Below are 22,237 nucleotides of genomic sequence, written 5' to 3' on the forward strand. Positions count from 1 at the left end.
AATAAACGGCCTCACAGCACTAAGAGCTCATGCCCGTAATAAAAGCTACCACTTACTCAGTGCCCACGACGTGCCAGGGTTTGGCTGGGTGCCGGGCATGAGTGAGAGCTAGTAAGACTGACGGCTAGAAGCTCTCGGATCCCCCTTGTGCGTCAGGCTTTACAGGCATTATCGCATAGATCCTTAAACATCTCTGAGGATGGGGCCTGTCATCACCCGAATTTTACAGATGAGCAACCTCAGAAAGGCTGTTTCCCGCTGAGGCTCACAGGTTGGGAGGGGGCTGAGCTGGGATCCCAGCCCAAGTCAGTCTAACTCGAGAGCCCACTACAGCCTGCATCTGCCTCTCTGTATATCACTCGGACCACCTTCTGCTTCCTCAAGGGACCACTGAGGACCAAATCGCAGCTCATGCTAACTGATGCCTACCTTTTTTGCTGTTTCAAACTCCAATCCTTCTAAGGCTTCCATGGCCAGCTCACGCCAGTCCGTGTCTGTCACGCCCAAGCAAGCAATCTGGTAGGCTTCTCGGAACATCCTCCTGTCCAGGTACTGGTACATCGGAGCAGACTGTAGGATTTCATCAAAAGGAAAGAAGCAATGGAAACAGTCAGGTTCACGTGAAGCCGGACTCCAGGTGTGTGCACCGACTCCTGCGACCTCCGATTGAGGCCACCAGGGCTCAGCCTCACCCAGCCCATCCTAGGCGCCTCCCGCTCTGTTCCCCCTTCCACAGCCAGACCCTCGAACCCTTGTGCTCTGCAGCACCAACTTCCACCCACCCTCCCCTCCACCCCCACCGCCAGGATGGCCTTATCCCAAGATGTCACCCTTACCTGGAATGCCTTTGCCCCTCCTCACCCTCTGCAAAGCACCTACTTGACTTTAAAGGCCCTGTTAAAATGTCACCTCTCCTGGAAAGTCTTCACTGACCCGTCAAGGGAACGGGTTCCTCAGCCCCGTCTCGACCTCGGGTTGTATTTCAATTATAAGCCTGTCCCCTCCAAGGCTGCACACAACCTGAGGGTGGCGGTGGGCTGTACTCACCCACGTCTGCAGGCCCTCAGCCTACGTTTGCTGAAGGAATGAACATTGCTGTGAGGGAGGGGCCTGGGGTGGCTTCTTACAAAGAGGGGAGAGAAACCTTCTTATCCCAAGAAAGGTGACCCTCTCCTAGTTCCCCGGCACTGGCAACCTTCCTACCACCTCTCCGTCCAGTTAGGGCTGCCTTGCCCTGATACCTGTGCACGGTTCCTAACAATTTCTCTCTTTAGGTTTACAGGGAAGGTATAGCTGAGGTAGAGCACGTGGTTAGCATGCAAGAGATCCTGGGTTCAGTCCCCAGTACGTCCATTTAAAAAAAAAATTAAATTTGTAAAGTGCTTCTGGGTCAGTCCCGACAGGGCTGTGCACTAGGCATTACTGCTCCCTGACTACAACCCGGAGACTGAGGGCAATGACTTGTAAGGACATAGAAATGGCACATGGAAGACCTGGAGCTGGACCAGGGCAACCTGACCAGGTTCTGAGCTCCTCCCTGCCTCCTGGGTGGGGGACGTGTGTGTGCGCGCGCGCGTGTGCGCGTGCTCTCATGCACACATGAAAACAAGTCTGAGCTGGGCGGGCGTCCTTCACTACGAAAGGCCCTGCCCTTGTTTTGGCTGGTGAGTGTGAGAGAGGGAATGACACTTCTCCTAGATTCCTGGGCCTGAGGAGATCAATCAGCCAGTACCTCTGCGCTAATGGTTCCCAAATGTGGAGCTGGAAGTGCTGTTTTCTCCATTTGGGGCCTTTATCTTTGAAATTTCCTGTCCGTTTTTTAGCTTTAAAGGAAACTTGGTTCTTTTTCAGCACTGGGCAGGATTGCTTCTGAATGCGCATCCTTCCTACCCTGCCGACTCCGCCTCCAAGGCGGCCGCAGGGTGTGAACTGGGGAGCAGCTGAGCTAGAAGCCAGGCCTGGCTCAGCCACACCTGAGCTGTGTGATTTGGGGTAAACTGATTAAATTCTGTTCCAATGCCCCACCCAGCCCACTGGCGATCATGGCAAAGCAGAGAAGTGCTTTGAAAACAGGACGGTGCCAGGCCAGGGGAGCACACTTCATCCCCATGCGCCTTCCTGCACCAGATCCTCTGTCCCCCAGCTCCCCAGACCTGTTCCCACTCCTGCCTCTCCCTCTGCCTGAAACACACTCACTGCTCCTGTCTGTCTTTCCAGCTCTTTCGGGGCTCAGATTAGGTGTCACCACCTCATGGAAGCTTTTAAACTCCCCACGCACGGGCTTTCCTTCTAAACTCTTCTAGCGAGCGTCCTTTGCTCCAGTTTAGTTCTGTTTGGTAATGTTTTTGCTATTTTAAGATTGAGGAATCGGACCAGAGAAAACCTGAAAGCTGGATACATTTAACCCATTGCACAAAAAAGTGAGGCCCACAGAGCACAGGGAGCTGCTCAAGGTCACGGCTGGTGGAGGCATCAGGGCCAGCGCTCCTTCCCTCAACTGTGTGGCTGCTCCCCAGGGTGACGCCCCAGGAGGACGGGAACTCGGACAGTTGCCCCAGAATCCAGTGCGCAACCAACAGTTAACATTCGGGCTGGCGTGGGAGCACGGGGGTTGGGGGTAGATCGGGGGTTTTAAAAATATCCTAACCGAACAAATGCCCTCAGGGCGCTGCTTGATGCCACTGCTGCATTCCAAGCATGAAGTCACTGCTGCCCTGAGGAGCCCGCGCAGGGCTTGCCGCCTTACTTGGCTGCCCTGACTCACCAACTCTTGCACAAGATGATGTAAATTTCGAAAGGAAACCAGAAATCCCCAGAGTGGGTCTGATGCTTTCTCCCTCCCCTCCAGGCCAAAACCACAGGATGGCTGGAGGCAGAGGCGAAGGATAAACAGCCTTTGTCTCGAGGCTGCCTTTCCTAACCCTTGGCAGTGCTGACCTGCTGCATCAGCAGGATGGCCCTGGTGCAGCCACGGGGGGGGGGGGGGGGGGGCCCTCCGTCTTCTGAATCTGAAGGCCTTGGCAAGGGAGCCCCGGGCTGCCCCTCCGGCTCCTCTCAGCTGGCCAAAGTCAGGGGCCAGCAAACTGAGTTTATCTTTGAGGTCAGGATGGTGGTATTGGAGGAAAACTTTCAATCAGCACAGCCTGTCTGGCATGATGAGATGCCGGTTCAGCATGGGAGCAGACGAAGACAGCAAGGACACAGTCCAGCGGGGGCTGTTCTTGTCCCTCCTCCTGCCCTGCTTCCACACACCTCTCTCCCTTCTTTCTCTGGCTTTTTATTTTCCTTTTTCCTCAGACCTGAATTCTACTCCCATAACTGCTCTGTGTCAGGCACTAATAACTCCTGCAGCAATAAGTAACACGGGTGTCCCCAGCTTAGATGACCAAGTGGACCCCAGCCCCACCCTTTACAAGAAGCCGAGGCCGGGAGAGCGAGGGAAGGCCAGGTGTGTGGGGGGGGGGGGGGCGCAGACTGATGGAGCCCAGCCCAGTGGAAGGGCAATCTGGAGACTCCTCTATCAGTCTTTCATATGGACTTGACCTTTGACCCAGCAATCGCTTCTAAAAATTTATTCCAAGGAGCTAAATTGGGATAAGTGACTTAGCTAGAAAGATGTCCACTATCTACAAGAGCAAAAAAGCTGTAAACAGCATAACTATCCAACAATAGGTACTGGTTGAGCTGTGGAACATCCATGTGACAAGGACAAAAAGCAGTCATTAAAAACAATGGGGGGGAGCAGAAAAAGGGGTTGTGGTTACAATAAAAGGGCAACCCAACACCAGGGATGTGGAGGGCTGGTGGCGGTGGTAGCACCCACCTGTACAGGTGATAAATCTGTACTTCAGTTTTGCAAACTGTTACCAGGGGGGAAAACTGGACAAGTTGTACAGAGGGTCTCTGTGTGACTTCTTACAGTTACACGTGAATCTGCAATCACCTCGGTATTGTAAAATGCTACCGAGACAGATTCACTGATGTGGAGCCATGTCTCCAGTAGACTGCTGAGTGAAAAAAGCCAGATTGCTAGTTGATGCCCCATAATTAATAAAAAGTGGTGGGTCTGCGATGTGTAAATAGTGGGGTACCTAGGAGATGGAAGGTGACTAGAAGTCTCTCTTATTTATAATCCACATTCAGTAAAGTACAGTACAGTAAATCTGAGGTTTCACCTATGGGAGCAATACTCACAGACAAGTCACAAAACAGTATTTATAGTATGGTTGCACTTTCGTTTAAAAATGTTTACCAAAAGATCATATACTCATAATTGTATATTAATGCACATATTAATGTGCCTATACAAAAGTCTGGTGGATGCATTCATTCCACAGCGTTTAAGAGTGAGTCTCTCTCAAGCATGGGATTCTGAGTGCCACACTCTCCTTGGCGCTTGTCCCTAGGCTGTGACAGCTCTACAGCAGGCGTGATTCACTCAGGGAGCAGCCAGGATAAGGCCAGCCGCGACTCGGACTGTCAATCTCTGTCCTGCAGACTGTGTTTCTGCCCTCCTCCACTCTGTGGCTCCAGACTCCAGCTCCCTACCTGTTCTGTCTCCTCCTGGTTTGAGGGCGTGTACAGACGGCCCCCTGCTCCCTTTTTTGGCTCGCAGACCTCGGCTCCCACACTAAGTCTGCCCATACTCTCTTTCACACACAAGCATCACCCCCGCACCTGGGCCCATGGCCTGCTGGGCGCCCCACTCGGCCGGCTTGCTCCCTCTGCCCCACGCTTGGCTCTCAGTGACATACACTCTGCTGACAGACAGACGACCTTGCAGATCCCTCCCCTCCCTAACAGGAAAGGAGGATCAGAAAGGAACGGAGCCTCAGTGAGGTTCAGCTGTTTGCCCAAAGACACACAGGTCGCAAAGGGTGGAGACAGGGTTCAGGTTCAAGTCCAGAGTGCCTTCTATGACATCATGGCAGCCACTCTCGTCTCTCTTCCCTCTCTCCTTGCCACCCACTCCAAGCACCAGCGGGGAGCCTGGCTGTCTGGTCTCGTCCCCCGACCGCTGAGAGCTGTGGTCACCGCTCAGGTTACCTGCGGCACCTCCACGGCCGACATGGAGAAGACATGGAGGCAGAAGATCTTGGAGCCATTGTAGCCGACCACGAAGCCCTGCAGCTTCTGCTGGTGCACCGGGAAGGTGCTGGCCTTGATGTTGAGGTAGCCTCCTCCCGAGAAGCAGAGCATGTCCTCACACTGGGTGTTCCAGGCCACACTGTTGGCGTTCGGCTCCTGAGGGACAGGGATGTGAGGGGCCTGTGACAGCCCGGGCTCTGGCACCATTCCTACACTCGGTTCGGTGCTCTTTTCAAAGCCCAAACCACACTAAGTTCCTAACAGTGGGATGGAGAGAAAGGGGGAGAAGGGGATCAGAAGTCACGGACAGGACACAGGCAAGTTCCTCTCTGTACCGTGTGTTGGATTTTTTTAATAAGCAAGCATTACTTTTGAAAAAAAATTATTATCCCCAAATATTAATCATTACACAGTCAGTGAGAAACTCAGCAAAGTGGGGTCTAGTTCTACCAAAGAATGAGTAAGCACAGCTAAGCATAGAAGGTTTAAAGGGATATATTCCAAAGAATTAACGGTGACTGTTTTGGGGGCGGGTGGAACGGCACATAATTTTTATTTTCTATACTTTTTGTTTGCCTGAGATTTTCTTTTGGTCAGGACCATCTTATTATAAAAATAAGAAAAAGAAAAGTCAGTTATTTTTAAAAATAAAAAAAAATATATTGTCTCTGTATTTACAATCCACACATGCAAAATTATAGTTACCCTGGGAGGCACCCCCTCCTGCCACCTCCTCTCAAAGTTTTCTGCTCAGCTCTGGAGCCCCAGGGACCAGCAGCTGTTTATACCTTTCTGCCTAAATCTTTTACATGGCCTGAATCGTACACAGTGACATGGACTACTTTGAGAAAATGAGAAAAAAACCAGTATAGCTGTTTTCGTTCGCAGGGGGCCGGGGCAGTGGAAAGGAGGGGAAGATAGCTGAGAGTGCCATGCCTCCAGGCACGCTCGGAGAACTACCCTCCCCAGCCTCCTGCAGAACCTTGGGGGGGGGGGGGACTGGGCAGGGCACACCCACTTCCACTCCTACAAGGTTCGAGGCTCAGACACAGAGTCACACCTGGGGCTTGCTAACCTCCCTCCAGGGGTGAGTGTTGAGTCTGGGCAGAAGAGATATGACACTGGGAGCCCTATTTTGTGCCGGGCACTGAGCTAGGCACTACGGTATCTCGTTTAGCCCTGGAACAATTCTGCGAGGAGGCAAAGACTAGTTGCACTTCAGAGTTAAGGGGAAATTGAGGCTCAGAGAGGCTCACTGACTTGCTTAAGATGACGCAGTAAGTGATGAAGGCAGGACTAGAGCCGGGTCTGTCTGAAGGCAAAGCCTGTGCTCTTTTTTCTCTAAATCATTCTGCCCCCCAGGGATGTGGGCAGGTTGCTATCAAGGGAATCACCTTGGGCTAGTGGTAAGCAGGTGTCCCCTTCCAAGTGACTAAGGCAGCACCCCTCTGCCGCGCTGGTTCTGCTGTGGAGACGGGGAGGGGCCCTGATAAAGGGACCTCTGTCTGCCCATCACAGAGGGAAGCCTGCAGTGGCCAAGGAGGCCAGTCAAGGGCAGGGTTCAGCCTTGCGGGGAACTCACTTCAGGCCCTAACCACTTACAAAGCCCTAAGGAGGCAAAGAGCAGCGCTGAGTCCGGCAGGAAGCCGGCCGGGTGCCGGGTATGGAGCCTTCAGGCCCTCTCCTCCGGTGACACCTTCCTCCAGCCACAGGACCAAATGGCGTGCAAGAAACGCCTACCCCCAACAACCCACGTCTTGCTGGCTCTGACAGCACCCCTGTGAAGTAAGGAGAGGAAGGGGTCCCATCCCTTCCCTTCTTTCAGGGGACAAAACCGGTCCTGTGTCCTTACTGCGTCTCAGGGTACTCACGGATACAGGCTGGCCTCCGGTGAGAAGCAGACTTTTTCAAAAGAATCATCTTCATATTAACCCACGTACTGAGAGCCCACCCGCGCCCCACTGAGATTTGTTATTATTCATTTACTGCTCACAGGAACCTCACAAGAAAAGTGTAACTTGCCAATCTTTCCTGTGAAGAAACCGAAGTTCACGAGGCTGGCCCAGCCCTGGCAGCTCATGGGGGGGGGGGGGCTGCGCCAGGCCTCTTGGACTCCGCGCTTCTGCTCCGCCCCCACACCCTGCACCTCGCTGCTCCTCCCAGAGACCCACCTGGGAGCCGGAGCGTGAGCCCCTCCCGCAGGGACTGGGAAGCTAGGGGAGGGTCTCTAACCCAAGGACAGGCCAGGGGCACCCTGGGACTTCACCTGGAACAGCAGCTCCTTGGTGTGGATGTCATACACCAGGCACGTGTCATTCTCGTCCACCACGGCCAGCTTGTTGCGGGAGGCGCTCAAGTCCAAGCAGCGCACGGCTGTGGCCTGCTTCAGCAGGACAATGGCAAAGAGGTTGTCCACAAAGATCTTCAGGATCTGGCAAAATGTCAGAGAAAAAGTGTGAGTCACCATGGCAACAAGACCTTGGAACACCACCAGGCTGTCAGAACATGTGTTCTAGAACAGCAACTCCCACTAACTTCACCAGAGGCTCCGTGCAGAGAATAGGACTCATCAGAAGCAAGAGAGGTGGTTACCCTTGGGAGACCAGACTGCAGTCCATCTGAGGTCACCAAAGTCACAGCGGGCCCCAGGACACAACCAGCTCACTCGAGTGTCTGCCTGACCAGGGATTTGCTAACATTACCCAAACTTCAGAGTTAGGAGACACCATCTAGAGAGATCTGAATCACAAACTCACATAGGAAGAGGCTACTGTAAACACTAACAAGACATCTGGTGTGACCACAGCAAGACGATGATGATGAAGACAGCTATCAGTTAGTGACCATTCTGGCAACCCTGTGAAACACGTGGGATTATCCTCACTTGTAAAACCTAAGCCTCAGAGAGGTGAAGTGACCTGCCCAGGGTCACACAGCTACTGAGTAGCTAAGGTCGAACGTGACCCCAAGTCCACCTGCCCACAAAGTCCATGCTCTCTGGCCTGGCACTGGAAGTGACAGCTGACTGTGGGAAAGAAGCTAGCTTTCCTTCCGTGTGGTGTTACTAGGCTGTGGCCTCTGCTAATCTACACCATGACTTCCATCCCCAGGAAAGGACTGACAAGCCTCAGCCACAGCCACCTGCTAGACAGCTTGGCTCGCAGGCTAACACAGTTATATTTTCACTTTCAAATTTCCATGTAACCCACTTAGAACTTTTCTTATTTTGAGCAAAGAACACACACACATACACAAATCTGTTTAAACTTTCTATAACCTAGATTTTCCACATCTATTTGAGGAAAGGGCCCATTTTTCTTAAAACATCTAGTAATAGTCTGAGGACCAGCACCCTCTGGGACACAAGCCAGAACACACTGCCTTAACCCTGCCATTGCTCTAGTGGGGACCTGACCTAAAGAATGATCGCCTCCCTCTCTAGCAGGACACTGAAACTGCGTCTCTAACAAATCTCCCACCTTCTGGGTGAACTTTAATCCACTAACCCATTCTGCAGGCTGCCCAGAGTCTGCAGCACCAACTCTGCCAGAACACGGTATGCTCAGAGTTGGGGACCGCTGCGTCTCTGGCCTGAAGCTGTCCTCATAAAACAAAACTATGGGCTGCCCTCCAATATGCCAGTGGTGGTGGTGGAGGTGGGGAACCCATCTCAGGGACTGCATGCACATAATCAGGCTGATGGGAGGCGGAGGGAGTGCTCACCTGGCCGTTCTTCAGGCCGACTAACAGGCCTTCCCTCCCTGGGGGGCCACCGATCACCTTGATGTAGCGGATGAGAGATTCCATCTGCCACTCTCGCTCCCTCACCCCACTGAAGGCCAGGCATTGCAGCCGCTTCTCCTGGAAAGCAAGCGCAGCTCTGAGTGATGGTCAACAGAATACGTGCTCCAGCCCTCCCTCGGAGGTCCACCTGCACCGACGGGATGAAAAATACCTACACGTTCAGCGTCTACTGACCCCTATCTAGACCCCGTGACAGGCATCGTTACTTCTTCACGCGAGTCTTCCCCGTGGGGCCTGGCTCGGCCTCACCGCGTCAGCCGACCCCCAGGCAGCCTCAGACATAGGCAATTCCAAAAGCACACCTTTCTGCCTGTAACCTGTGGCACCTCTAACCTGCCTGAAGTTTTAGATTTTTTGAGAGATTTTAATAGTATTCTTACGTACAGTGATTCCTAAAGGACTTCTTTCATTTTATTACTTCTAGTAGGCCTAGTTTTGTGGAACCAAATCCACCTCTACTTCCAAGAAAGATGCTGGGCTGGCCTTCCCTTAGTCTTTCTAAACTTCTCTTGGCATTGACCTAGACATTTTCTAGGAAGATCTAAACTGAGAACATTTTTTCTGTTTATAAAAAACTCTCAGGAAGTAAAACTTCCTTTACTATTTTGAGTTGATATCATAAGTTTTTTGGGTGTTAACTGAAAGATGATATAAATTTTTATGCGTATATGTTTACCAAAAAACCCCTAACCTTCATTTTGTGATATATCAATGTATGCTTTCAGTCATTAAAATATATGTAATCCCAGGTTAACAAAGTGCTTGGCAATAGAAAAAAGTGCTCTCCAGGCTATGGTCCGTGACCTTCTGGTAGAGTCTGACTCATTTAGATGGCAATACAATGAAAGCAACAAAGAGCCACTGAGCTTAATGGAAAAGGACTTGTTTCCTAGGGACCAACTGTGAAATGGCGAAAGGGGTGCCCCATCCTCGGTGGAGGCATGAAGCAGGTGCAGCCCACCTGGCAGAGGATGATGTGGTCAGCACACACCACCAGGAGGTTGCATTCAAACTTCCGGACAATCTTCTCCTTCACCCGGTAACGCATGTCTGATGAGTCATCTGAATACAATTCGTAGATGAGGATCTTCTCTGGAAGTTGGATAGCTAAGCGATTTTTGTAGATGGCAATCTTCTTGACAAGCTCTTTACATTTAATCCGAACTGTCAAAGAGAAGAATAAAATAAAATAAAACAGCTCTAGCAAGATGTTGTTTAGGTAGAAGACAGAGAAATTAAAAGCCATCATTCACTTAATGCTACTGGCAACTAAAGGAGACAGTCTCATCAAAAAACCCTTATAGAGTGTCTAATACGCACAATCAGCTCTGCTGAACGCTAAGACCCAAAGTGGCACACAATCTTTGTGGTCCAGAGCTTACGGAAAGTAAATCCCTGCGTGCTACCTGCCTCTCACCTTTCTGCTCGGTGATCAGGTGCTGCACAATGACATCGGTCATGCTGTCCCTGTAGGCGTACCGGTCCTTGTAGAGCCCGTGAACCGTGCTGAAAATAAGCTGGTAGAAGGAAATGGTACCATCCTGGCAGCCTGCCACCTGCAGGGAAAGAGAGAGTGTCAATTCCCAGCTCTCTGCGGAGAAGTCTCCCCTCCCGCTTGTCAAGGATGGACATCACGATCAGACTGGGTAAACACAGCTGACGGTCAGTGACTACTCAGGCAACGGCCCAGCAGAATGAACTTCCTCTTCTTACCACATAGTTGGAATCGGGTTTCACTTTACACGTCCACACCCAGGAGTTCTGCTCCCCAACAGTCCCGAGCCGCACTCCGTCCTTGGTGAAAAGGGACACTTGCTTGTCTGATCCCCCCAGCAAAATGTACTCCCCTTTAGTAAAGTAGCCGATGCAGCAGGGGTCAAAGCTCAGCAGCCGATCCTTCCCAATCTGAGGAAAGAGAACACACCAAGGGAAATTCACTTCTGAATCCATGATAATCTCAATACAATGAAGGGCCTTTCCCTCCAACTTTTACTGCGGCAGTTGGGAGGACAGGGGAGTTAGCTGGCATTCTCCCCTGTGCGACTGATTCCATCATGAACGCAGGCCAGTCTCCCCTGGGACATCGTGCCCCTCCGCACCACACAGCCAGGTCCCCCACCAGCAGTGTCACCCTCAGGCCCACCCCACCTGCCCTGGTGGGTGTCCCAGCTCCTCAGCCCATCCGGACCCAGGGACGCTCTTTCTCCCTCAGGCCCTCCTCCGCACAGAGCCCTTGAGGGATCATGGCTCCCCTTGGCTTCCTTTTTATCTTCTTTTCTTTTCTTTCTATTTTATATTTCACAAAGCTAAGTCTATTCAACTTTTAAAAACTGTCCTTCATTCTGAAACTACACCCATCCTGCTTATCTTTCTAATAACCTTGCTGAGGTATTTCACATACCATACAATTCACCCACTGAAAGTGTACAATTCATTGACTTTTAATATATTCAGAGTTGTGCAACCATCATCACTAATTCCAGAATATTTCCAACACCCCAGAAAGAAAACCTACCCCTGTTACAGTTGATTTCAAGTCCCCCGTTTTTCATCACTGGCAACGACTGCTCTGCCTAAGTTTACAGACCTACCTGTTCAGGACATTTCATATAAATGGAATCACACAATATGTGGTCTTTTGTGACCAGTTCACCTTTGTTGTAGCATGAATAGTACTTCGTCCATCTTCACTGCTGAATAATATTCCATTGTATGGATATTCCCCATTTTATTTGTCCAATCATCAGCTGATGGACATTTGGGTTCTTCCTATTTTAGGTGTACAATTTCATTTTCATACCAATAGTGTACAAAGGATCCAATTTCTCCACCCTCGTGGGTGGGTAGTAATGTCTCACTGTGGTTTTGATTTGCATTTCCCTGGAAGCTAATGATACTGAGCATATTTTCCTGTACCTATTGGCCACATGTCTATCTTGTCTGAAGAAATGTCTATTCAGATCCCTTCTCCATTTTTAAATTGGGTTGTCTTTTTATTATTGAGTTGTAAGAGTTCTTTACATATGCTAGATACAAGTCCTTATCAGATACATGATTTGTGAACACTTTCTCCCATTCTGTAAGTTATCTCTATCCTTATCATCACCAGACCCTTTGGCTGTCCCTAAGTGTACCTTCTGTGACTAAAAAAACTATTTTTGATTACTTTTATTAAACTAATAATCACTTTATTAAAGAAATAACTCTAAAAAACCTCATTTCTCCTTAAGTTTTTAACTTCAATTTACAAAGATTTTCCTATTTATAAGTCTAGTAGAAGTAAACAACCAATTGCAAAGAGGCCTTTGATGAATGTCTACTGAATTCAATTTTGAACAGACCATAAAACCCCTCACTCAGCCTCATTTACACCTTAGTTCATTCTCTTAATCTAATTTAAACTACAATTATTAATTTAATATATTTAACTTTCCTTTTTAGGAATTTCAAACACCTGATAATGAAAACTTTCCCTCATGTTTGCATAATGATAGTAACTCTAATAAGAAAACCAAAAAAGCTTATGAATCATGACATGGGAGGCTCGCGCTTCTGGTAATGCTCACTAGTTCCCACTGGACCAACTCTCCAGCAGGTCACAGCTATAAACTCTGGACCAATTGGAAATTACAACCACCTGGAGGCACTGGTGAGCAACCAGAAGCAGAGAGAAATTTCAAACACATATGCATTTGGAAGAAAGGAATGGCATTAGGTGAGTTTTTCATTTTTTTGATGGCTTTTGCCTGAGGGCAGGCCCCATCAGCACCCCGATGGACGAGAACAGGAGGTGGGAGATCCAGAAAAGAAAGAAGAGGAGGAGCCTAAATTCTGCACACACTGCTGAATATCTGGAGCCCCTTAAACTATACACGTTGGGACAGATGCCAAGCAGCCTAGCAAAGGCTGAAGAACTGAACAGAGACTCCAGCTGCTGCCCACACTAGAAAGACAGAATCTGAATGTTGAGTCCGGCAAAGTTAACTACTTAAGGGGAAAAAAAAACTATACACTAATCTTCACAGGAACATGACAGAAATGAGTCCCTATCATTCACAATGTTCAGAACATAATGCAAAATTCTAAAAAGCAGAAAAATGCGAACCATACTCAAGAGAAAAGACAATCAAGAGAGACTGACCCCAAGATGATTCAGATACTGGAAATAGCAGATGAGAACTTTAAAACAGCTATTATAACTATGGTCAAGAATATAAAGGAAAATATACTTGTAATGAATGAACAAGGAGGAAAGAAAAACTAAACGGAAATTCTAAAACTGAAAAAGGTAATAACTGAAACAAAAATTCACTGGATGAGCTTAACAGAAATATTAGAGATGACAGAAAAGTCAGTGAAGTTGAAGACTGAGCAACAGAAATCCTCCAATCTCAAGATAAGAGAGGAAAAATAAGATTTAAAAAATGAACAGGGCCTCAGTGACCTGGAGAACAACATCAAAAGGTCTAACATATGTAACTGGAGGACAGAATGGAGAAAAAATTATTTGAAGAAATAATAACCAAAAAATTTCCACATTTGGTGAAAGAATAAAGACATAAATATATTGATTCAAAAAGTTCACTGACTTCCTCCACAATCTCAAGCCAGAAAATATAAGAAATCTCTTCAACATTCCAATATTCCTTAGGTACTTAATAAAAATTTCTTATATCTTTCCATTTAAAATTGGAAGAATAAAACTAATTTCTCAACTACAACCTTTAAATGATCATCACAAGACAAATCTGATAGAGATTCTAATATCGAATCTAGCACAGGTTCTGCCTGGGTTCCAATCCAGGCTTGACTACTAGGTAAACTGTGTGTCTTTGGGCAGTTACTGAACCACTCTGTGTCTCAATTTTTTTTTATATCATTTTAAAAAAAATGTTTTCTTTTTTTTAAAGGAGGTACCGGGGGCTGAACCCAGGACCTTGTGTATGCTAAGCATGTGCTCTACCACTGAGCTGTACACTCGTCCTGTGCCTCATTTTTCTTACATGTAAAGTGGTGATAATAGTATCTACCTTGTAGAGTTGTTATAAGGATTAAAAGAGTTAACTTTAAAGTGTATATGATACCTGAAACTCAGTAAATGTTAGCTATTATTATTATTAAGCCAGATCCCCTTAAGCATTACAAACACAAAATGGCAAAAATATATACTATCCATAAGCCTAACACAAAAGCATAGCTTTGATTTACTTGTATTTAACTCTAAATCTTCCCAGACTTAGAAGACACTTGCCCACTGAGGGAATAATCTTACTGTCCCAAACAAGTTGAGCTATCTCAGCAGAGTGAGGCTGCTTACCATTCAAAACCTTGGGCCACAACATGAGCTGTGGGGCTGCCCACCACATTGAGCTCTTTTGTGTCGTCACTATAGCAACAAGACCCCACTCTTTCCCTCTGTGACGTGGTTTTTTTGTTCCCAGGAACTTCCATCGCCCACACCCACTGCCTGGTACACAGTAGACACGCCAGTAAACGCGCCTGTTGAATGATGATGCGCACACTAGCTGGAGGAGGAGACAGTACCAGGGCTGGGTGCAAGAGAATGAGAATGAGGGCTTGGGAAATCAGCCACGGGAAACAGAGAAAACACTTCACCATCTAGTACCTTTATTTTCTCTTTACTCAATCACAAATGAAATGACTGATAGTAAGATGACGTAGAAGAAATGGCCCCAGAGGCAGGCTACACATACCTGAAACCCGTCCCCTCCAGCATGACATTTTCTGAGGAAGAAGGGTGCTATTAAACAAAGGCGCCAGAGAACAGGTGGTACAACCGCCCCACAGCGCCTCAGCACCTACTAACAGGCTTTCCTCCTACAAGGCTCTATTTCAATCAACCATCCAGAGAAACAAGAAATTCTTCTGGAATAGGAATCTGCCCCGCTCACTCCCTAGCTAGACCTGCGGCTCCTGAACACTTACAGCATATGGTGCTCAAGCTCCTGACTCACACTATTCAGGTCCTTTAAAATCATGCCCCCGTCTCCCTCTCTGGCTCCATCTTTGTCCACAGTCTGGGGTCCTGTCACCCTGGACTGTCCCACATCTTCACCCTTCCCTGTCTCTGCAGGTGCTGTTTCCTCTTCCCGAAGCACCACTGCCAGTGTCCTCTGCCAGCAAACCCCTGCTCGTCCGGCTCAAAGGCCACCTCGACAAAACCTCCTGCCTCCACCAAGTGGCACTGTCACCTTTTTCTGTGTCCCTGGAGCTGTCTATCTGCACAGTAGTCCGCCACGCCACAGATCACACTGCACGGGCACTTCTGGCCATCCAGTATGTCCCCACCAGCCCGGGAGCTCTTGCGGAGCAGAGGCATTAACTTACACAGCTCCGTGTGTGCAGCTCCTAACAGGTGAAGGGCGGGCCCAAGTGGGTGCTTACAAATGTTTGCAGGATGAATAAAGCAATACAGGAAGGTAGGGTCATGACCAAGACCAAGGCTTTACAGACCAAGCTGTGTTTCAATCCCAAGTGCCACCACTGCCAGCGGTGTGGGACCCTGGGCATATTTACTTCACTGCTCTGAGTCTTGTCTACTCATTTCTGAAAAGCTGACAATCAAAGTACCTACTTCACAGGGTTTTGTAAGAATTAAATAAGATAAAGCATGCACAGCACTGAGCACAGAAGTTGGTATCATAGTAAATGCTCAATAAACAGGAGTATAAATTATACAATATAAAAATAATGTATAATTACTAATAAGACAATTTCCAAACATGAAAATAGACTAAAACAGGCATGACTGCAACCGCATCTCCCACTGGGGTCTGCACACAGCTACATACCTGTTTTCCACTCAGTTGGTAGAAGGAAAGTTTCTGGCCCCAATCAGCTACAGCCAGGATGTCATTATGTTCCTCTCTAATCAACAGAAGACAAAAAAGGTTATGTGGGGCCATGGTCTGCTGATGAGTGTAGCCCTAAGGGTTTAACAAACAACAGGAAAAAGAAAGCCCAGGCCAGGCTGTCAGATTGCCAAATGCACAGGAGCACAGAGGCTGAAAGTTGTAATGTGGGCCTGCCCACCAATCAGCCTGAGGGGATAAGGCGAGGTGAGGTTCAGTCGCTGCCACGATGAAGAGATGAAACCCCTCATTTCAAGCCTCCTGGGAACAAACCTAAGAGCAAGGCTGCAGACCCAGGAGTGCTCATCTCTTACGTACTAGAACGTGTGGGCAGGTGCTGGAGAAAACACGTCTTTTGCAGTGGGAAGGCATGGACTGTCTGATTTTATGGACAGAAGGGTATCTTGCTTGCTCTTCAAGGGGGAAATTAACACCTAAAGCTAGGTTCTCTCAGTCGGGGTTTTCGCCCAGGTGAAATGGCTTCTGACTGGATTTAATGAAAAAGAAGCGTGGCTCTCGAAGGCCAGCCACTGCCTCCGACACTGAGTGCTCAGCAGGACGCGTCTCGGAGTAGGGCTGCAGCGTCAGCTCCCAGGAGAGACCTCCTCAGCTGAGGCTGGGGATTAGGCACTCAGCAATCTAGTTCAAGAGAGACGCCCCCATTCCCCGAGTCCTGGTCTTCATCCACCTGTTGTTGCCTCCTCTTTGTTTAGTAACTCCAGCTTTTTGAGCCCAGGGCTTTGTGGTCACCTGGCAGGACCATCAGATATACAGGCAAAGCATGGGACAGCCCTACCTGCAGAACTCAGCCAAGAGTGGCAAAATGGCAAATCTCATAGACACTAGTTCATAACTAAAAGGAAAAGAACAAAAGTGGAGAGGGATGGAAGGGGCCCGCACGTGCACTGTGTGAGTGGCACTGAAGTCCAAGCACAATCCAGGGCCCAGGCTGCAGTGAGCCCTCTTGGGGTGGCCACAGATGGCTCTGGAATGGATTCAGCCCCCATGAGCTGGATGGGTGGTTTTCAACCCCTTTTTCCCTGGCAGTGGGACTCTTTACCAAAAGAAAAACTTGTGTCAACCACTTAAAGGGTCTGCTCTGGTTGAAGTGCAGATGGGGAAGTGGCGCCCACCCTTTCCTCCTTTCCTTCCCCCATCTTCCATCGCCTTCTTCCAGGGAACCCCAGGCACCACAGTTCAAAAAGTCCGAAGTTAGATCACCTCTGTCCAGTCGCAATATCCTGCCCCCCCCCCCCCACTTCAGCCTGCCCATGTTTTCCTACAAGAAATCGCGACTGAACAGCAGGAAGGATGGCTGGATGGCGAGGGCTGGCTTGAGGACTTCCTCAAGGGGCTTCCTCTTTACTATGTGTCTGGGCAAAAGGTGAGGTCCAGTGTGGGAACAGGTTGAGAAAGGTGTCCAGTGAGAGAGGGAGTGCTTGGTGAGCCAGGGAACTCTAGGCCGGCATTGAAAACGTTACTGGAAAGAACTTACAACGCTGAGGTGGGAAAAAGGAACCTGGGTACAATTCCGTTTACTACGTGAAGGCACTGACAGACCGAGGGGAGACACGCTAACATGCCAACAGCGGCTCCCTCAGGGTTTCACAGAAAAGTCAAATTTTCTCCTTTAGACTTCTCAGTATTTCATAAAGTTTCTCAAAGAAGAATTTTCTAACCCACACACGTTTTAAGGGTGTGTTCCCCCTGGTGGAGGACCGTTCACCAACAACACCCCCCAGCCTCTTCTAGAAAGAGGCTTCAGAGCAGCACCTGCCCGGCAGGCCTCCGCTGGGGGCCGGACCCTCTAAGGAAGGAGGGTTCTCGCTCCTCAGGACACACTCACGAGTCGTCGTCCCCGGGACTGTCGTCCTCTTCCTCTGGCTCTTCCTCCTCTGCCTCACTACCCTGACTACTGTACACTGCTGACTTCAGAGTGGAAGGGACTTCCTGAAAATATCTGTTGGCAATGACTTCCTCGGCATCCTCGTTCTCTCTGTTCATCCAGAAACTCTCCCACCGGCTGCAGACAGTAAGTGGTTGTTCACAGTCACGTTGCCTAGAACTACCCTAAAGCTATAATTTCAAAACCTGTCAAGGAGCCCCTGAACCCTGCCCGGAAGAGGACAGCAACCAGGTACACTGGGCATCCTGCTTCTCATGAATTAAAAATGGTACCCTGAAACCACAAAGTCATCTGTGGTCACAAAAATCAAACAGCAGGAACTCTGGGGTAGGCTAATGGCCTTTGAAGGCATTAGACACGCATAGTACAGCTCTGGGCTGGACAAAATTATACAGGAAGAAGCAAAATAATCTGATGTAAGAAAGGCAAGGAAATTAAACAACCTTCTAAATCAAGTAGGTACCACCTATATAATGACACTGGACTGGTAAACAATTAAATCCTTTAATTTACCTTCAGAGGACTGGGTGCGGGGGATATTGGTGGTTTGATAATATTATAGGATTATACAAAGAAGACCTAAAGCTATCAGTCCACTGTCAAAGTCACATATGCATAGGAAGAAAAGGTTTGAGAAGGCAGATGCCAACTGTTTGTGGAACTATAGGCTTTCGGGACATTCATACTTAATTTTGACTTTTTTGGCATGGGCAGCAAAAAAAAAAAAAAGGCTCATGAAAATGTTATTTATTATTGGGTGGGCAAATGTTCTACCCAGACTTGAAGGGAAGAACTGAAAAGGGGGAAAAACCAAAATAAAGCCAAAGCAGAGAGGTGAGCTAATGATTCATAAGGAAACAGCGCTCTTGTGTCACACGCACACTCTCTTTCTCCCTCTCACTCACACACACACACACACTCTGGGCTGGCCTAGATAGCTCATCTGCTTAGCTGAATTTCTGGGATTCATTCCAAAACTCAAGATGGGCTCTTAAAAAATTCCATTCAAATGGAATAGGTTCCAAAACAGATCAGTCAAATGGGATGAGGAGCCTGGGAGTCGTGGAGCCCTCAGGAAGAAGAGAGAAAGAACTCAGGCCGCTGAGGAAGGCCTTTGTCATGGAGTGTCTGCCCCAGGAGGACAGCTGTACAGTCACCTTGAAGGGTTCCAGCAGATGGACCATATCGGGGAGAGAGAGCCCCCAGGCCGCTCGATCTTCACTTTCTCCTCGCCGTTTTTGTTCCGTATGCTGATGACCCCATTGAACATCCCCAGAGCCAGGTACTGACCGTCATTTGTCCAGCTGTTCAAACAAGCAAGAGGGCCCGGGGAGGGGAGACGAACACAGAGAAGGTAAAACCAGTGAGGATGTTGCCTAGGCTGAAACAGTTTGATGAGGCAGCAGTGGCTGGGCTCACCCTGGTCCTGATGCAAAAACCAGAGAGCCAAACTCAGAGCCCCACTTCTCCCTGGAGTGGGCCCTGGAATGGACGGTCAGATGTGAAGGCGGGAGCACCTTCCCCTTGGCGCCCCTCTGTCTGCACCTCCACCACAGCCCTCAGCTTGGCCTGCATCTCGGGCAGCCTCCATTCCCACTAGCCATTTCTACCTCCTCCCACTTCAAGGGCACCTTAAGAAGAGAATCCACGTCTTGGTGTGCTCCCAGTCTCTAGAACAGGAGCTTAACAGAAGCTGAGTGAAAGAATGGCTACACTCAGAAGCTGCCCAGCAAGGACAGCTGCCATCTGAGCGTCTACCATACACAAGACGCCGTGCAGCTTGCTTCAAACTCAGCCATTTGTGTGCATTTTACAACAGCCCTATCAAGTCAGCATTTTAATCCCCATTTGTCAAATGAGGACCCTCCTGAGGTCACAGAGCCTGTCAGCCACTGAATCTAGACTCAAACTCAGGTCTGACTTCAAAGCCCATGCCTTCTCCAGCACACATGCTGCCTGGACAGGGACAGGCTTGCATCTCCAGGGAGCTCCCCTCTCCCCGAGCACAGCTTCAGGCTGGGGAGGCCTGTTGCTAGGTAATCGCACAAGGCAACCTGGAGTTCTCTTTTGCTTGATGATCAAAGGCACAGGCTCTTCCCATCAAGGAGACCATGAAAGAAGAAAAGAGGAGACACGGGGCCCAAACCAACTAGGTGACAAGAGACCTCCACTGCTGTGTGAACTACCTGGGCTTTGAGTCTGTCTGAAGAGCAGGGAACATAAAGTGACCTTCAGAGCTGCCCTTAACTCACCTGCAGCAGGTGATCTTGCTGCTGGCTTTGTGCTTGGAGACTGACTTCTGTTCAGGAGACCACAAGCCTTCAATGCAAAATAATACAAAAGAAGATAGATTGCTTGGAATATTACTTAGTAACAGAAAGGAACAGACTATTGATACACACTACAACTTAGACGGCTCTCCAGGGCTTTATGCTGAGTGAAAAAAAGCCAGTCTCAAAAGGTCATATACTGTATGATTCCATTTTATACAGAAATGGAGAACAATTAGTGGTTACCAGGTACCAGGCGTTACGGATAATAGGAGATGGGGGAGGTGATGATAAGGGAGTATCTTTGCGGTGATGCAATCACAGGTGACAAAGTGATAGAACTATATACACCCAGTGTGCCAGGAGCTGTTTCCTGGCTTGAAATTACACAACAGTTACATAAGATGCATCCACGGGGGAAACAGGATGCAGGGTACACCAGACCTCTCCTGTCTTTAAAACTTACTGTGAATCTATAATTATTTCAAGAGAAAAAAAGAGAAGAATATATTGGTGAATTTCTAGCCAACATTTCAGGGATTTAGCTCAAAGAAATGGCAACTTCACTGTTCATAACTATGACACTGCAACCAGAGTACAACTTAGCATTCCAAGTAACGGATGATGCTTTCTGAAAATCCTGCCTCCTCTCCCGAGCCTATCTGGGCTGTGCCTTGTCCACAGCACACTGGCCACCTTCGGCTCGCTCCCTCTGCCAGGGACTCAGTGCCCCAGGTGTAGGTGTGGGCAACGTAAGCAAATTCTCCTCTTTACCAGAGCCATGAAGTATGGCCAAGAAGGTAAATCTAGGGCAGAAACACATTTACATAGCAAAGCACAGCATCAAACTACTTGTTTCCCCTTCCCCTGCTCCAGAATGCTTGCCCCCAACATTTCCGCCTGTGCACACCTTCTCCCTGCTCCACTGCGTCTGCCCAGAGCCCAGGCTGGAGGCCTCTCCTCCAGGGTCCCCCTGACAGGGCTGACCAGAGCCGGCTCTAGATGCAACCAACCCGAGCTCCAAGCCCTGGCTCCACCCCTTACCCGCGGGTGACCTCAGGCGAGTCCCGGGACCACTCTAAGCCCCAGTCCTGTTTCACTAATGGAGTGGAAATGAGACCTGAGGGGCTGTCAGAGAGCTCAAGTTGAATTCATTTCTAACCCTTAACACAATGCCTAGCACATCACAAACATTCAACAAATATTATTACTTATTATTGTATTTTTATAAATTCTACCTCCCTACCTGCTCCCAACCACAAGCTCTTTGAGGGCAGGGATTCTATTTTTGTCTTTTTAACCCCAGAAGTAAGGGCCCAGACCAGTGCCTCACGTGGATAAAATACTAAATTTTTTAATGAATGACAGTCCCTTCCCCTTTAACTCATACAATGTACTTTCAATTACATCCTCTCTTTTGAGCCTCAGAGCTCTCAGTGGATGGACAGTGGGCAGGGTGGGAAACACTGAAAGGGATTAGGGCTCTCACTCCCTGACTCCGACTGGCTGTTCTGCTGTGGCCACTAGCTCTTAGCAAGGAAGACAGGACTCGTGAGTCAAAAATCAGAATGGACCTTGAACGGAGAAACTGCAAGCCTCTGCCTGCTTTCCTGCTGTGCCTGGGGGATGGCTCACGGCCTCTCCTCTGTGCCAGGACCACACCAGTGCTGTGGTGGGGGGTGCGGGGTGAATTCCTGGGGCACTCAGTACCTCGGGGATGACAGCTGCTGCCACCAAACAATTACAATGGTGACATGCCGCACAAGAAGCACAGCTGAAGCTTCTCACACGTACACGGTTCTGGGGGACATAGAGGTGGGGACACCTGAACGTCCCTGTCAGCGTGAGGCGGGAAGGCTTCCGAGAGGCGGCAACACCAAGTCAGGCCCGTGCTCTCCATCCCTGTTACCATCTCCCTCCCCGGGCCTCCTGGCCATCTCCCAGATTTCCCACCAGTCCCAAAGTCATCATTCTCTCTCTTGGTTCCTACACAATTTAAAGAATAGCTGTCAGCCTCCCCTCGGCCACTGAAGGGAGAGAAGTAGCATTAACTCTCTCAGAACACCGCCACATTCTGGATGGATTTCAGCATTCTTTGCCAATTTTCGTTTATTCCAGGACAAGACATTGGGAATCAGAACCTACCAAAGTCACTGGAGGAACAGGATGCCAGCTGGTGGGTAACAGGATTGTAGGAGACACACTGGATAGAATCATTGTGCCTGGGAAGTAAAGAACTGCAGATTACTTTGCAGCAAACCACAAATGTTTCAGTGCTACAGCTGAAGGTTTCAATC

At 49.0% G+C, this 22,237-nt stretch overlaps 1 protein-coding gene across 3 annotated transcripts in view; it reads right to left on the minus strand.

Moving 5' to 3' along the window:
• Nucleotides 1-22,237, minus strand: part of IFT122 (intraflagellar transport 122) — a 63,376-nt gene that overhangs the window by 27,247 nt on the left and 13,892 nt on the right. For 2 of the 3 annotated variants that reach the window (XM_031470946.2, XM_031470945.2), the window contains exons 5-15: nt 22,086-22,162; nt 19,923-19,989; nt 18,828-18,974; nt 15,705-15,780; nt 10,606-10,797; nt 10,310-10,448; nt 9,854-10,056; nt 8,812-8,949; nt 7,355-7,519; nt 5,047-5,244; nt 430-570 (exon numbers count right to left, since the gene is read on the minus strand). In XM_031470946.2, the coding sequence (XP_031326806.1) occupies nt 430-570; nt 5,047-5,244; nt 7,355-7,519; nt 8,812-8,949; nt 9,854-10,056; nt 10,310-10,448; nt 10,606-10,797; nt 15,705-15,780; nt 18,828-18,974; nt 19,923-19,989; nt 22,086-22,162 (1,543 nt within the window). Of the gene's footprint in view, nt 1-429; nt 571-5,046; nt 5,245-7,354; nt 7,520-8,811; nt 8,950-9,853; nt 10,057-10,309; nt 10,449-10,605; nt 10,798-15,704; nt 15,781-17,610; nt 17,788-18,827; nt 18,975-19,922; nt 19,990-22,085; nt 22,163-22,237 lie in introns of all 3 variants that reach the window. The other variant, XM_031470942.2, reaches the window with a different exon arrangement.

Source organism: Camelus dromedarius, chromosome 17 (genome assembly GCF_036321535.1).
Source record: "Camelus dromedarius isolate mCamDro1 chromosome 17, mCamDro1.pat, whole genome shotgun sequence".
Classification (NCBI taxonomy): Eukaryota; Metazoa; Chordata; class Mammalia; order Artiodactyla; family Camelidae; genus Camelus; species Camelus dromedarius.